The following is a 13,096-nucleotide window of genomic DNA, read 5'->3' on the forward strand; positions in this document are numbered from 1 at the left end:
CTCCTTCTCACTTTCTTTTTTCTCTCCTCCTCTTGTTTTGCTGTGGCAGCTGCAGGCTGTCAGGCTGCTTGGGCCTGTTATCAGTCACCTCCTTGTGCTGCTATTTCCTGTCCCTCAACCCCCTTCATCTTGCTATTTTCTTCTTCCCCGGTCCTTGTTTCTCTTTCAAAGTTGCCATTTTCCTCCTTGCCTCAATTAGCATGCAAATTGCCTGAAAGTGTCTCACTAACGATGACAACAGCAAATCAGGAGCTGCGTCCTGTTGTAATAGCAGCCCACAGGCTTTCCACATTGCTATTTTTCTGTACACGCAATTAAAAAATAAACCCCGGAGGTTATTGATTATGTACAAAAATAAGAACAAAATCTCACGGCACAGGAAATCAAGATCCTGTATAATTAGGTAAAGAAAAAAGCAGCGGTGCATTGCAATTTGTCAGTCAAATACACGCTTAATCTAACACGAGAGCTAATAATTATTCCCCAGATGTTTCACTTGGCTACTGGAGTGTGTACCCAATGTCATGTTGTGTATGTCTATATATACCATGTTGTCTCCTACTATTAAGACCCCTTTGGTACGGTGAGGATTTCAACCGGTTTATTTGGATTTGTGTCACACGAAATAACAAGTATTTCCGATCGCAAGGAGGGGAACCTGACAGGTTTAGATAATCGCTGTTGTTTAAAACGGAATTAAGCATAATAAAATTGACGCAGACGTTTTGGGCCTAACCAAGCATGGAGAATTAATTCCATCCAGCTTTGTGCGACGTCTTATTGTAATCGCAATCAGTGCCGTACAATTATTTCTACACTGATAAACACTGTTGTAAAAAGGGGCAAAAAAAACGTAATAAAGTTGTGTTATATTCAGCCATGAAAAACTGTAAGTAGGATTGCGAATTAGCTTGTGAAGGGACGCACAAAATTGTGTTCCCCAGAAAATGGTTCCACCCCATAATATGAGTAACTTTAATATTATTCTGTGCATTAATATATTCTCCTTTTAATGTGATATGTAAATCTTAATCTTAAAACTCATTGTTGTCTATTGATGTATGTAAGCAACACAGGCTGGCTGGGTGTGATGGAGAAGCCCAAACAGACAGGTGATATTTACACCGAGGACAGTGTGGGCGATCTGGACACTTCCACTGCGTCTTAAAATGACAGGCCCATGCAGAGAGATCCGTCCAATCCGTCCAATCCGTTTCCCTGGCATGCGAGTCTCTAATCAAGTAACGGCGGTTGTCAGCCAAACCTCCCCTCTCTCGCGTGTGTACGCCTCCTCTCTGAGATTCGCCATGTTGTGGTTTAGATGTGACAAACACTTCCACCGCAGTTATTTATTTATTTCGCTTGCTTGGGTTGCGAACCCATCCGTAATGGAGTCCACGTTTCCTGTGCTTAGCTGTAGGGCTGAGTGCTGCGCAGCGTGTTGTGAAAGACGGTCCCCGTGCTTTGTTGCAGTCCTGTTGTGTGTTTGCAGTGTGGAAGTCAGGAGACGTATTTTGATGCTCCTTTGATGTTTCTTCAGTGCTAGCGAGAAAAACAGTGTGTCTCATGTCACTTTTCACAAGAATAATACATCTGAGATCACTGATTTGCGTTTGGTTCGTTAATTCTCGATCTAATGCACAGTGGGCTTGTTTTTTTTGTGTATTGGACCCTAATAGAAACACAACTCATTGACATCAACAGTTGCTTTCCTTTGTTTTTAATTCGCGGCGTTTGATGCCAAGCCACCAAAGTTATCAATGGTGTCTCCTAAAGATGAAGTGATTCATTGGTTCTTGCAGGAATTATGAATCTCATCCTTATTAATTTGATAGGCCCCCGACCTCATGCCTTGATTGCTGATGCTTAATGATCTGTCAGGCTGCCGTTCACGGTGATTGGTATCCGCTAATGATGTGCTGATCGCCTGATCGATTATTAATAATTATAGCTGCCATTGTTGAGACGGATGTGTCCGCAGCGTTATCGATCGATTGGTTGTCAGCACAGGTGGCGTGCAATGTATTACTAAAGCAGGCACTGCAGAACGGATCGTCTCTGGCGCTCCGGCGGGGTGGTACTGTGGCCCTTTGTACCTGCGATTGATCCGAGCCCATCTGCTTGTTTCTGTCTGTTCTGCTATGAAGGGCATTGAGGCTGTAATCTTATGGCTGCCTGCTTGATAATCATGTATTACAGCTTTGGCTGATCAGAGGTGAAGATAATTGGGGGATGATGTTTTTAATCCTGAGCGACTGAAGCGCGGCTGTCTTCTGGTGCAGAACAGCCACAGATGGACCCGGAGTCGAGTGCCGGGAAGTTCTGGAAGACTGGAGAGAGATTACAGGACGTACCATAACTGTTGTCTGTTTTGATTTTTTGCTTTACTTGTAGTGTGAAACATTAGAGCCGCCCATACTTGTTATTCCAGCCACATCAGCCTTTACCTTTTATCATTGATTTCAGATGCAGGAGTACATATTGCTCTTGAATAGTCAAGACATTAAAAGTGTACATGCATAATGCCTTTTTATATGTGTGTACGTATATTAAATTATATATAGTAGCACCGTTGGGGGTTGGAGTCTTGAAATAGGTGCCAATGGTCGGGAAACAGACACAGGAACAGGGGACCTGTTGCAAAAGACATGATATAGATCAAGTGTATATGTACATATATATATATATTTACACTGTTTTAAAAGGGAGTTTGGCATTTGCAAACGACACCCTCTTGTAATACGTTCACACTGAATCCTAAAAAAGCAAGAGGTGTTTGCTTAAGCCTACCAACATCCCTGCCTTCTGGAAGATGTTGCACACAGATTCGAACGCCTACAGAGGCTTACGTTCAGTGTGTTCCTGCGCAGCTCTTTATTTTCTACATTTCTGCTTCGAAAGCTGAGTAAGCTCGGTGCGAGTGAACGGAGAAGCGATTGTTGTGAATAATTCCATCGCAAACTGTTCATTCCTCCTCACACCTTGGCATTATCTCTGTGGGTAGTTAGTGCTGTACGTCGATGCAATCAAAAAATGTTAATTTCTCCTCAGAACTGTTTTTAGTTTTTCCGAGCGGTACAGTGGTAAAACAAATTCACAGGAACACCGAATCTTGGCCCCCGATTCTGCATTGGCACAAATTAAAAGGGCAAATTACCTCAATTAATCCAAGCTGTTCCCACCTGTCTCTGCTCAATCCAGTCAGCAAACAGAGGACGGATACAGCAATAAAAAATCTAACGGTGGGTTTTGTTTGTTGCCTGTGAAGGGATGTGTGGGAGACAGCGAGGTGGCGGAGGAGGGTGGGCGGTTGTCCTCCTATGCAGCTGTGGATCATTTCCATCTCTCCACACTTGTTGCAGTCGGTCAGTGCAGATCTCATGAGACTGACCTCTATCGCTCTCTCCGTCCGGCACAGAGGGAGAACACGAATCTGAGCCCCCAGTACATGAGACTTGTTGTTGAGCTATCTGTCAGTTCCTCACAGCCAGTTTAGAGTTTGACTGCTGTGCTTTATTTTTATATATATGCAATTTAGTCTGTTTTTGTTTTCATGGTTTTCTTATTTCCGCTGGCAGGTAGGGATTTGGTGTGCGTGGCAGGAATCCAACAGCATCATGAGGTGTCAAAAATAACAGTGCGCGGTGGTCTCTGTTCAAACGGATACCCCGAGGAAAGCGGAGTTGGTTTGTCATTGAACCTGTGTGTTGACAACAGCAAAGTTACGGTTGTAATTTGTTTTTGGATGTAAAACAGCCTTGACGTAGGGGATATATATATATAGCTTGGCGTCTTTCTGGTGCCGACTCTTCTCCATCTATAACAAGGCACTAGTCCACCGAGAGCAGTAACGACAAGAGACTGACGCTCAGTACAGATGGGACAGGCTTGTTCCTGGAAAATGTCTTAAAGAGTGACTATGTAAAAACGTTAAAAACTGAGAGGGAAGAAACTGCTAGAACAAGGGGTTTCTCTTCACGGTGACACCTCATTCAGTGGTGTCTTAGCATTAAAACCATTGAAAGATAAATTGCAAATTGCGAATTAAGAGTTCGCTTTTAACCGTTTTTTCCTTTTGTATTTCATTGTTAATTATTACTTCGCACTCCCTTAGGTAGAGATGAATGGTTTTCTGAATGATTAAACCCCCCTTGATATCTCGGTACACTGGTGTTTTATATTTTACCTTTCTGCTACAGCGCTGTGAAAATGGACGTATTTAAGATTGAGCAAGACTTGTTTTCTAAGGCGTCTGCCTTTGTTTTGGAAGAACGTGAAACAGCAGTGAGGATATGTCCAGAGTTTGGCTAGAAAATATCAATATAGAGTTAAAGAATTTGGTGAAAAGGGGATTCTACCTCTGAAGTAACATTGCCTCACATTCGAAAGGGATGTTGATGACAACGAGGAATACAGTTTTAAGTTGAACTGCGGTAAAATGATTGGATTCATCTCTGCTCTGCTGGAACGATGGGCACCTTTCAGATCTGTTTTGCTGAATTTGATTTTAATGGCGGCTTATTTGTGTGTTTTTTGCAGATGATGAAGTTTGCCTGGGACAACTACAAGCAATACGCCTGGGGCAAGAATGAACTCAGGCCCCTGACGAGGAACGGACACATAGGGAATATGTTTGGTGAGTCTTGGCCCTGTGCCGCTATTGCTTTCCATCAGGGTGCTTTTGGGACGGCCTGCTTGTGTGTAGACAGTGTTGATGAAGGATACAGTTCTGACTGATGGCTTTTCATTGCGTCGGCCTGCACTCACGGCTGCGTTCAGAGGAGTAATAAAGGCGCTGTCACTCGTGCCACCTGGGGGTGAGATGGTTCCTCTTCAGTCTGCAGGGCTGGTCCCAGGGGGTTCGGTCAAGCTGCACGGTAAAGCTTTGTTTATGGAATTTACCAATACAAGTAATATAATGGAATATGACTTTATGATAAGTGGATTTTCATCAGACCTGCAGGGCTGCTCGATTTCCTTTTATTTGATAAACTACAATGAATTTGACCTTTTTTCCCCCCTTCTCTGTATCAAAGCAGAATATACCTCTAGGTTTTCTGCCCAGTTGCAGACCAAGAGACGGAGATTGCAATGTTTTGTGTGTGTTTGCGTGTTACAGAGGTTACAAGCACCCCCATCCCTCGCAAATCTTTCTTTTTAATCGAAGAGTCGGAGTGAAGAGTTTTCTCTCGTGTTTGGGGGAGTTTTGTCATGTATAATTCAGCACATTTGCCTAAACTCGGCTACATCTGCACATGCTGGCTGAGCAACAGGAGAAAGGGATATCTTATGTGGGCAGAATATACAGACAATGTATAGCGAGCTCTATACCCAGAGGATTTAAGAGAAATTCAAAATTGCTTTTTGGTAGAAGTACAGCCTAGAACACATGCTGACTTCGTAGAAAGCGGTTTACATAGCAACACATCGCAGCCCAGTGTCTCTAGGAAGTGGGGCTATTATTTCACAGCGATTTTACTCATGCATGGTCTAGATGTATGAGGCCAAGTCTCTCTCGGTATCCTGCTGATTTCTGAAGCCTTAATGAAACTTAATGTTTTAATTCTGATGCTGTAAGAATAAAAATGTTCCTTTTTTGTGGAATGATTGAGGCATGAGATATTTTTAAAACATTGTGCTTACACACCTGGTGATTGTGTGTTAGTTTAATCGCATGTATATGACAGTATTCCCCAGATTTTAAACCCCACATGTCACTTAAGATGTGCCATACCATCCAGATGAAAGCACGATTTCGTATCTCTGTGTAGAACTAGGCGACGACTCGACAAGTGTTATACAAGTAACAGGGTAACACAACCTGCCCTGCACCTCGACACAGACATATAAACACGGAAAACAGAGATCCTCAAACCACACCTAAGTAAGGCATGTTTTTTTTGTAGATCTTCAGAGTTTGCGATCACTTTCCCCGAGTTAAATTATGTTAATTCATTCATTTCTGCAGCGCTGAGATAATTTAAGTTTCTCCTCAACTCTCAGATTCCACTAGCTTGTGATTTTATGCAAAACATCCGAGACAGAGACACAGAAATTCCTTCTCTGTCTCCTACAGCCAAAGCAACTCGCAATTAATACCGCAATTTCAATTTCGAACGGCATAAACGGCACATGAAATAGTGCGGCGTACTGCAGTAATTGTCTAACGTAGTGCAGGGTCCAGCTTCATCCCGCGCCTCTTAATTTATGCAGTGTGAGATAGAGTATGAGTAACCACAGCAACTAAGACTTAGTTTTACAAGACAATATGTTTGAACCACAAAATAAATCCAGAAAAGGAAGCTGAGGATCTGACACTGGAGAGCCACAAAGGAGAGAGAAAAAACAACAATGTTACACAAGATACTATTAGTGAGAAACAAACGTGAACAAGCAAGCAGGAAAGAAGGTTCATCTGCGGCCCAGAACTGTGTTGTGTGTCCTGACTGCGTCTCATTACTACATCAGTACAGTTTTGGCTTCACCTCGGATTCTCGAATTCAAGTCCATAAAAGCAGGAGGTAAAGAGGCTCGGATGTTCAGCCGCTCAGCCCGGCTCGTCGAACGAGGTTGCAAAAGTGCGGTGGATTCTGGCGGTGCAGGAAAATTCAGAAAAATATCTGCAAGTATCGATTCTCTGCTCGTTTGTGATTTTCTTTGTAGACGGGACTTCGGGAGCGGAGATATTAGTCAGAGGTGGGTGATACTTGGAGTGTGAGGTTGATGCCACTCACAGAGAACTTTGAAGTGGAGACAGATGGGGAGGAAAGGAGCTTGATCGTGATCGCCTGTCTCCATGCAGTCGATCTATAAATACATACATCATTAAAAAAAGGTGAAGGAAGTCTTTATTGGTGAGATACGGTGGGGTAAATGTAATGAGAACCCATTTTTAGATCGGTTTGTGTGTGTAGGGACCTGTTCGAAGATGTGTCATGGCCCATGAATTGCGTGAAGTCTTGTTCGTCTGGTGGCAAGGCTGTGGGGGGGCGTTAGTGTTTTCCATTTTAATAACCAGTTTTCATGTCCACCTCCTACTTTTACCGCCATATTTTTTGTACGGATGGTTTAAAGGAAGCCAGCCAATGACACGGCCATATGGTCTGACTTCTGTTGTTTAAGGAGAACGTTCACGAAGAATCTCTTCCTTTTTGAATCTGGACTGACGACGCCGGTTAAATAATTAAAACTTATCATTTAATTGCAGCCTTATCATTAAATTAAAATTAACAGCAATGAAAAAAAGAGAAAAGATCACACCAGACAGATTGTCACACTCAAGTAGAGTCTGGATTAATTTATTTATTTACCGCCATTCCAAATTACTTTTCTTTCAAGTCCAAAGAAGTTCTGTGGCAGCGAACTGCTTGCACAACTGATATTGCTAATCCGATAAGCAAATTTTTCTTATTACGGCTCGGGCATTAACGCGGAGGGGACAGATACTTCGCCTGCTTAGCAGTGAATGTTGTAACATGGGATTCTTTCAGGAACAAGTCAGGTATGAAATTGGCTCCTGTGTTCTTAATTTAATCCTCGGTAAACATATAGGACGTACAGTCCCGGAATCCGCATTTATCCCACTTATAGAGAAACGTCAATATGCTCCCAGTCGCCAGTACATTCGTCACTTGGAAGACACTGAATTAGCGCTCCCTCGTGAATTGAATGAACATCTGCTCTTTGTAAATTCACTTCCCATTAATTAATGCTGTAGTGGGGGAACTTTTCACTCTCTGCTCGTACGGATCGCCGTCCATCCTCGGCAGGAAATGGTGGCTGAATTAATGCAAGACGACTAAAATCGAGAGGATGTGACTGCACTGCATAACGTCGCTAATGAGAGTGCGCTCAGGAGCCACCTTTTTATTATTATTATTTTAACTCCTTCTTTACAACTCCCATAGTCATTTAAAAAACACAATTGAACCATTGTAATTTAAATTAATTATAGCGGACAGCATATGGGGGAATGTATAAAGCTGTGTTTGTGTTTTTAAAGCAGTTTGGCATTTCTCTTCCTAATCCCATTAGTACCGATCAGGTGTACACCACAGGTTCACAGATCGGCCGGTGCGAGAGGTTGAAATCATCACTTCGATTACGGTCTCGCTTAATTTCACGCAGCTGCAGAGGCGACGACACAGGTTTGGGAAGGTCTCGGCGAGAACATTTCTGAAACATGTCACCGCGTTAAGCAACAAATCCGTCTCCTCCGCACAGCTGCGGCCGCCGATGACTTGCAAATCTAAAAAAAAGAAGTTATTCTTTCCGCAGACCTGTCTCTGCACTTAGTATTCTGCAGACTCTCTCAACTGCCTTTGACGGCTGATGTCAAGGGGGTTCTGGGATTTTTTCTCATTCCTGTCTGTGGTTCAAAAGGTGAGGACTGCCAGCTCGGGCACAATTAAGAAGACGCCACACAGCAGCTCCGGAGTAATTTCTTCACAGCGGCTTGGCCAAATGGTTTCCTTTCGGTTTGGAGAGTCGGGGCTGGAGTTAATGGCTGTGAGAGGCATGAGGGATTCGGTTGTTTCCTGATAGAGTCCCAGGTAAACCAAAGTATCCATCAGCAAACAGAGTTCGGCGTCACAAAGTTTTACATTCAGATCCTTTCAACATACAAACTTTAATTTCTTGCCTAAAGGATGCCATTTTGAAATTCGTTCCTGCGTTTATGCTTCAGCATTAGAGAGGAAGGTACTATGCCAGGGCTTTACACGGCCTGTATCACAGAAATATATTGCAGTGATGGCTGGAGTGATAAAAATTGTATTAGAACAAGACACATTTGCCCGTACGGAGAAATAAAAAGTATGTAAGGTACCACTCTCTTGAAGCGTGAGTAACATACCCTGAGAAGTGTGGTATTAAGGAAACACTAAGCTTATCTATTCTTAACCTTGTCTGCGAAGGACATGGGCTTATTTCCAGCTTCGCCCAAAAATCACTTTATTCCACAGGAGGTATCGTCCCATCTCTCAGCCGCACTGCGCCACGGGGGGGCCGCCAGCCGAGACCCTCGCCCCCCCGAAAACAGGCCGGCCGCTGTGACAGATTTGGTCCATGAGAGGCTGTTTTAGCCAGACCCACTTTCTGATCGCTTCCAGGAGGAGATTAATGTTTTCGAATGTTTTCCTGCATCCCCCCCGGCAGCAGTGTCAATACATCTCGTCATAATCCAAGATTTTAACCTTTTTATTCCTTCATTCATTCAGTCGATTCATTATTCTTCTGAGTTGCAGAAGTGACAGTGTCTCGTGCTTTCTGCGTTCTTCATGGCCTCAGGTTTCTCTGTTTTATTTAGTTCTTTATTTATTTTAATTTCCCCTGAGATTTTCTTGACTTTTTTCATATATTCCATTTTTGTTTTTCTCTCTAAACAAACTCTCGATTGCTTTATCATTTCTGTATAGAGTATTTTCACATCTGTTAACCTAAATCTACCTCAAACCAGCAAACCATTATTTAGACTTTGATGTTTAGTTGATTATTTTATAGGACTAACCTCTTCAAGTTTGCTTTGACACCTCTTTGCATTCTCAGTGTGGCCGTGGACAGGGAATTTATCTCTGAATATGATCTATAATTACCTTAGAATGTGTTCTTCCTAATTAAATTAAATCGATCCTAAAACAGCTACAGTACACATCATTTTATGTAGTGAAATTGAAAGAGAGGTTCACAGTTTGATAAAAAAAAAGTCCTGGGGAAAACCCTGGACCAATTCAACAGATTATGAATGTAATGAGATTAATTTTACTCTTAGTCCAGGTCTGAAGCAGGTAATGATTTAATGAGACTAATTAAACCTCCTGCACTGGTGCCCTGGAGGACTTTGCTGTTTTATTCTGTGCTGTGGTTGTGTTGCTCTTTCAGCTACGAAATTATCATATTTCTCTTCTTGCTGAATCGGCTGAAAATCAAGTGTTTCAATGCAGATTATTGTTATTTTGATTTATAAGATGGCTGAAGCCTCAAACACCAGGCAGAGCGCAGGAGAAGATATAGTCCGTCATTACAAAGGCCCATTAGCCGTGCGATTTTTCACCCCACCAGGCTCACACTCATCTCAGAAAGTGGGTTTTGCATTCACTTACTAATACCCCCACAATGCACTGGGCAGCAACTTAACACCAACACAGAGCGTCATGTTTCGAAATGCAGCAGGCCCTCTCCGTCATGAGCCAGAAGCCATGAGTAGTGATCGCAAAAAAAACACTGAGTCATGAGGCAGCATTTATTACTTTTTTTCCCACTCAAAATTCATCCACCTACATCCTCTGTGTGGGAGGATCCTTTGCTCTTTTTCAAACAAGTCAAAAAGGTTAAAAAAATAAATAAAAAATAAGACTTATTTGAAAAACTGAGGGAAAAAAGTAATCAAATCTTTCCTTGAGCTGTACTGACAAGTAGATCAACCAATCAGAAGCCTGGTTGGCAGCGCTTGTGTTGCCTCCTCTTTGTTGATGAGCCTTCAGTGTCAGAGAAACTTCGGAGACACACGCCCTCTGGAGACCTTCGTAAACGCGGAATAAGACACACACACGTCTGAGAGAGAGAGAGAGAGAGAGAGAGAGAGAGAGCGCTTGTGCTTTGGGGGAGTGATCAGAGGGGAAATGTTTATTCATTAGCAAATCTATCTTTTGCTATGAAACTGTTGTCTTTTAAGTATGGATACACGATCGAAAAGCCATCGGAAGACTAGGATAAATGAGAAGCAGGAAAGAATAAGAGGAGGAAGAATAATTCGAGCTGGGCTCCTTATTTGGCAGTCATAATAGCAGGAATGTATTGAGCCGAGTTCTCCGTGACCCGTCGACAAGACCAGACATGGCTCAGCTGACATCGACAGCCATGCGTACACAGGGTTTAATTGTCTCATTGTTTACATGATCTCTCCTACAGATACGGCAGGGTTTGTCTTTCAAGACACACAGAAGTAATAAAGAAGATTAAGTCTTTCTGCCAAAATATGTATTTTTTTGATGTTACATTTTCAAATGTAATTGCCAATATCTTTCCTGTTGTTGTTGTTCTTTTAAAAACACAGCTGAGTTGTTCTGTATTTCGCTATCCAACTGTTTCCTTTCAAACCGGTGATGAATGTTTACTTTCCATTCTGCGGGGGGACGCACAGCGATACAGCGACTCTCGCCCCGAGCGCGCGCTGGACTCCGGCCCGGTTCTGAGACGGACCCGGGCAAATTCTCTTGACACTCCATTATGAGTGTGTTAAATTGGATGTCTGAATCAAAGCGTTGCTGTAGCTGGACACGATCCAGAGTGGGCGCCTTTGTGAACGGACAAAAGTTTATTTTTCATGTCCTTACTTGCAGCCCCACTGAGTGTCCTTTCAGACCTTGGCTTCCTTTTCTCTCACCATTAAGCAGAGAAGAAACTAAAAACAACAGACGACTTTCAAACAACCTCGAGATCTCCGAGCCTCAGGAGAAGGGCATGATGGGATTTGTTTTCAATGGGTGAGAAGACCACCTGACCACTTTCTTTTTTTTTATGGCCTTGGTTATTCTCAGGAGAAATAAAACCTATATATCTGTGCTCTACCATGCAATGTCTTCCTGCTGAGAATGCACATCTACACAAGTGGAACTTAAAGCAGCTACACATCTGTTTGTGCTTAGTTTTTTTACGTCATTTAAAGGGTCGTTTTAATCAAAGTTATGTCATCACAGAAGACCCAGAATCAACCATTTGTGGCGGTCCTCAATGACATGTCTGAAGAAAGCAAATACGAGCGTTTCAGGTCGGGAATCTGGGGGGTGAACTCACTGTATTATTCTGCGGTTATAGACTATTTCATGACTGAGTGCACCAGATCATTATGAACCTACTGCACAGAAAATATTCAATTGCTCCTTATGAAACTAAAAGGGTGACTTTTAGACCCATGCCTCCTTATGACACAACCTCTCAATCATGCCACAGGGAAAAAAAAAAAGTGACTGATGAAGACTTAGAGTGACACACCTAATTTTTACCACTATCAGTGTATTCCCCATTGATTAATAATTGTCCCTCGTGTTGTAATGCAGAGAAGCCAGACAGCGGACAGGATTAATGTGAAAAATATCCACCTGCCTCCCAGGACAAATCAGGCCCATCCCTGACATGACGGATCTCAATCTCTTGTGCGTTCCAAAGCGGACAGCTATAATATTAAAATAATCTGAAGCAAGAGACCTTTGGCTTCACGCTGGCACCAGTACTGTATAGTAAATGGATTTGGAAGGCAGTGTATTACTGGATCACAGACCCGTTGGACCCACATAGAAAGAATATCGTCTACAGTTATATAAAAGATCTCCGATCAGCAGAAACAGGATTGTTCACACTGTGTTGGCACCGCACAGCACTGCTTGGCTCGGGCTTTTCACTACAGTCCTGTTAGAAGAGCCGGGCGATTCCATTTTTCAGCCTCCCGGTTTTGAAATATTCCCTGCCCTTTGTCTTATCACAATTCTGTCCTATCGTGTTTTTTTTTTGGTTTTTCTTTTTAGCAGCATCCCAGGAGAGTCAATTAAATTGGCATCGGCCTGTTCCTTGCCAAAAGTTGTCACCAAATGCAAATTGTGCTAATGTGTGTGACAGCGTGACCCCCGGTGTGTGGGAGACTGTTAAATAGGAGCATTTATTAAAAAACAACAAGCCCTTCCAACAATGCACTACACAGCATATGGAGCTGAATGTGTCTGGAGCTTGCGCAACTAGGTCTTGGAAATTCAATTGGAGCGATCAATAAACGAAACGGCGAGGTGGGCTTTATTTATTATTTACGAGGAGTGCCTCCACTCCGGGAAGAGAGAAATCAAACCTAAACGGTTTAGAAACTGTTTCAGGTTCATTAAAAAGAGAGAAAAAAAATGGCTGCCCCATATTCACACTTCCAACTCAGCAGTACGTTTGAGCCCAACATGACTTTCTGACACAATTTTGAATAGAGAGCCCTTCTATATTAAAAGGCTTCAACCTGTGTAATCTGCACAGTGTATAAACTGCACAGTGCACAAGCTCTCGCTACTAGATGCTTAGGTGTTTGTGCCAGGTTAACTTTGTGCTCAGTGTTTGGTTGCAG

The 13,096-nt window shown here is 42.8% G+C and overlaps 1 protein-coding gene across 1 annotated transcript in view; it reads left to right on the forward strand.

Moving 5' to 3' along the window:
- LOC136763484 (mannosyl-oligosaccharide 1,2-alpha-mannosidase IA) overlaps positions 1 to 13,096 on the forward strand; it is a 164,911-nt gene that overhangs the window by 60,630 nt on the left and 91,185 nt on the right. Inside the window, exon 2 of the mRNA XM_066717530.1 lies at positions 4,540 to 4,636. Coding sequence (XP_066573627.1) covers positions 4,540 to 4,636 — 97 coding nt within the window. The remainder of the gene's footprint in view (positions 1 to 4,539; positions 4,637 to 13,096) is intronic.

The sequence above is a fragment of the Amia ocellicauda genome, chromosome 11 (assembly GCF_036373705.1).
Source record: "Amia ocellicauda isolate fAmiCal2 chromosome 11, fAmiCal2.hap1, whole genome shotgun sequence".
Taxonomy (NCBI): Eukaryota; Metazoa; Chordata; class Actinopteri; order Amiiformes; family Amiidae; genus Amia; species Amia ocellicauda.